The following is a 3,812-nucleotide window of genomic DNA, read 5'->3' as shown; positions in this document are numbered from 1 at the left end:
GCGATTCATGGGGTCACAAAAAGTCGGACACGACTGAGTGACTGAACTGAATTGAACTGAACTGAATCAATTTGGGGGTTTCCCTGATAACTCATGGAGAAGGCAATGGCACCCCACTCCAGTACTCTTGCCTGGAGAATCCCATGAATGGAGGAGCCTGGTGGGCTGCAGTCCGTGGGGCTGTGGAGAGTTGGACACGACTGAGCGACTTCACCTTTTCTTTTCCCTTTCATGAATTGGAGAAGGAAATGGCAACCCACTCCAGTGTTCTTGCCTGGAGAATCCCAGGGATAGCAGAGCCTGGTGGGCTGCTGTCTATGGGATCACAGAGAGTCGGACACGACTGAAGCGACTTAGCAGCAGTAGCAGCAGCTGATAGCTCAGTTGGTAAAGAATCCACCTGCAATGCAGGAGACCTTGGTTTGATTCCTGGATTGGGAAGATCCTCTTGAAAATGGATAGGCTACCCACTCCAGTATTCTTGGGCTTCCCAGGGGGCTCACCTGGTAAAGAATCCAACTGCAATGCCAATTTGTATAGCCTCAAGGCAAAGAAAGTTCCTGCTGGGAGACTGGCATTAGGTGATTGATTAGGGGACTATTGGGTGACTACTGGTGTGGGCACTTTTGCTAATTTGGAGTCAGGAAGGCTGCTGTTGATGATGAGGGGGTCTTTTGGCAACATTTACAGAGGCTGTCAGTCAGTTCCAGACATAACCTTGGTTCTGGGCTCTACTTCTGTGACATTGATGGAAGGCCTTGCACCTGTGGCCTTAGGGCAGAACTCAACAAAAAATATTAATTGAAATTCACTTTCTTGAGAATTAAATAACTCTTTCTCCTTTATGTCAGCTTTAGCATATATTTTAAAGGATTTTTCCCATTTTGTTCAAATTATCAAATTATGTTATGAACATAACATAATTTACAGAATTATCTTATCTTTGATGTCTGTATGACCTGAGAAACATCCAGATTTCCATTCTTAAGATTGTTTTTGTCTTCTGTCTTTATTTCTTCATAAATTTCATCAAGGAATATTATTTTTCACAGTCTTTTTGTGCTTAGCTATTACTAAGTTTTAAAGGTGAATGCTTATCTTATAAATATTCAGCCTATGAACATTTTAAATGCTATATATTTTGAATGCTATATATTTCATCCAAGCACTGAAAAGCTACATCCACAAGCTTTGACTTGTAGTATTTTTATTTCCTCCAGTTCAAACATTTTTTCTAATATTCATGGGATTTCTTGATCGATTTACTTTTTATTTAGAAATGTGTTTCTTGACTTCTAAACATTTAGATATTTTCTAGGTTTTAGTTTTTAGGAATGGAACAAAAATGAGAGAAATACTACTAAAGCAATAACCCTGGGACTCCAGGGAAGAAAACAGTCATAGCAATAGATAACCTGAATTGGGGTAAGTGCATAATGATTTTCACCCCTTATCTTACTTATCTTTAGAACATCCCTATAAATAATGTAGATCAGAAACTATTCCAAAGCTTTTATGTATTTTATATACACCAATCCTTAGTATAGTAATTGTATCCTTCATGAGAGGACATGTAAGCAGCAGAACTGAGAAAGGATTCAGAAATTTCTTAAGCTTGTATGTTGGGAATTTCACTAAAATTACTAAAAACCTCTCTGATATATAACCTACACAATATTTATTTTCCTCTAGGTAAAATAAGTGTTTGGTTCTGTGTATACCTTATTACCTTCATTACCTATAGTCTGCCAAAATTATTCAAAAACACTTTTTTGTTGTTAAACCACTTAATATTGAAGCATTTTTTTAAAGTTTAGCTGTTTAATGCCCTCTTCATAAAGAAAGTAGAGTTTATATTCAGCCTTTGATAGGTTCCCATAGAATTAGAACGTATAGATTTTACTATCCAATTTACTTATCTAAATCATTGTTCCAAAACATCCTGTGTAGTCAAAATCTAGTATCTAATTCCATCATTATAAGGACACAATCATGAATAGTTTGGCATGGAACTTAACATATATATATATATATATATATATATACACACACACATATATATATATTTACACATAGTTGAAGATTTATACATACTATATCTCATATCAGAAATGGTTTATATCCTGAAGGAACAAATCAGTTTCTTACAATATTGCCTAGAAAAATTCTTCAACTTTTATATCTCTAGCTCTCTAAAAGCATTTCTTAGTGAAATGGTCAAAGGTTTTGCTTTTTTCTTTCCATAATCTTGCTTCCCCCACTGCATCAAAAGTGAAGTGCACCCAGAGATTCATTGATAGAAGCCTAAAGTCTGCAGGGACAGAGAATAGAAGTCGTTGGACACCTTTCTTTCAAGCTAAGTAAGTGCTTGTCAAGCCATAGCTTCCAGACTCAGTCACTTGATCCCCATATGTCAACCTCTGGAAAAAGGTAAATGGTACAGATTTCACATGTCATAGGGTAAATGCCTCCTGACTTATGAGAACATTCAATTATGTATGTTCTCATAATCTTCCACAATCCAAGATTGCTTATTCAAGAAATGTGTCTTTCCAAGGGCCTTTCTGAAAGCATTCTTCATGTCCTTATTCCTGAGGCTGAAAATGAGAGGGCTGAGGAAAGGAGTGATAACAGTGTAAGGAACCGTGATCACTGTGTCATCTCCCCCTGCTGCTTCTGGCTTCAGATAAACAATAGATGCAAAACCAAAGTGGATGATGACCACTGTGAGGTGGGAGGCACAGGTAGAAAAGGCCTTCTGCTTGCCCTCAGCTGAAGGGATATTGAGGACAGTGGAAAGAATGAAAATGTAAGTGAGGGTAATGAGCAGAAAGGTGCCCATCAAGCCTGACTCTGAGATTGCTGTTACAATGAATTCTGTGAGGTCACTGTCTAGACAGGACAGCCTCACAACAGCCCTCATGTGACAGAAGAAGTGTTTGACAAGGTTGGGACTGCAGAAAGAGCCCCTGAATATCAATGCAATCTCTGTTGCAGAAATAAAGAAGCCAGCAGCCCAAGCAGAGACCACAAGCTTTCCACACACCATATTGGTCATAAGCAAAGGATATCTGAGAGGGTTGCAGATGGCCAGGAAGCGATCATATCCCATCAAAGTGAGAATTAAACAATTAGTGCCACCAAGTCCCAAGAAGAAATACATCTGCAAACCACAACCTATGACTGAAATGCTTCTTTTCTTGGCCAGAAGATCTGCCAGCATCCTGGGGATAATGGTCAGGGTGTAGCAGGTCTCAGAGAAAGAGAGTGCACTAAGGAAGAGGTACATGGGTGTGTGGAGACGTCTGTCCACCCAAGTAAGACTCATGATGGTCAGGTTACCTGTGAGGATGAGAAGGGAGAGGCAAAAGAAAACCACGAAGAGGAATGTCTGTGCATGTGGGTAAATAGAAAAGCCAACAAGAATGAACTCTTTCAAGACTGTCTGATTGATCTTCATTGTTGAATTTTCTGAAATATGAAAGAAAGACAAATAAATATTAAAATTTCCATTATTCTTTGAAATGTTGGTTTAAATAGTGAAATTTACAATTTCTTTTTTAAAAATCATTTTATTTATTTATTTATGTTTGTCTGTGCCAGGTCTTCATTGTTGTGCATGGGATTTTTTTAGTTGCAGCAAGCAGGGACGACTCTGTATTTGCATGCACGAACTTCTCATTGTGGTACCTTGTCTTGTTGTGGCATGTAGGATCTAGGGCATATGTTCAGTAGTTGTGGCACATGGGTTTATTTGCCCTGTGGCATATGGAATCTTCCTGGACCAGGGATCAAACCATGTCTCCTGCATT

General features: G+C 38.6%; 1 protein-coding gene across 1 annotated transcript; it reads right to left on the bottom strand.

The window, feature by feature from the left end:
* Positions 1–2,488: 2,488 nt before the first annotated feature.
* Positions 2,489–3,496, bottom strand: LOC120855438 (olfactory receptor 10X1-like). The gene has a single exon (XM_040229903.1). The coding sequence runs from the start codon at positions 3,458–3,460 to the stop codon at positions 2,489–2,491; it is 972 nt and encodes a 323-aa protein (XP_040085837.1). The 5' UTR covers positions 3,461–3,496.
* Between the last annotated feature and the right edge of the window lie 316 nt (positions 3,497–3,812).

The sequence above is a fragment of the Oryx dammah genome, unplaced genomic scaffold, assembly GCF_014754425.2.
Source record: "Oryx dammah isolate SB20612 unplaced genomic scaffold, SCBI_Odam_1.1 HiC_scaffold_28, whole genome shotgun sequence".
NCBI classification, from domain to species: Eukaryota; Metazoa; Chordata; class Mammalia; order Artiodactyla; family Bovidae; genus Oryx; species Oryx dammah.
This window is presented reverse-complemented; position numbering and strand designations above follow the sequence as displayed.

Excerpts from the sequence above, each read along its gene's own strand:
- LOC120855438 (XM_040229903.1), bottom strand. The coding sequence starts at position 3,460 with ATGAAGATCAATCAGACAGTCTTGAAAGAGTTCATTCTTGTTGGCTTT.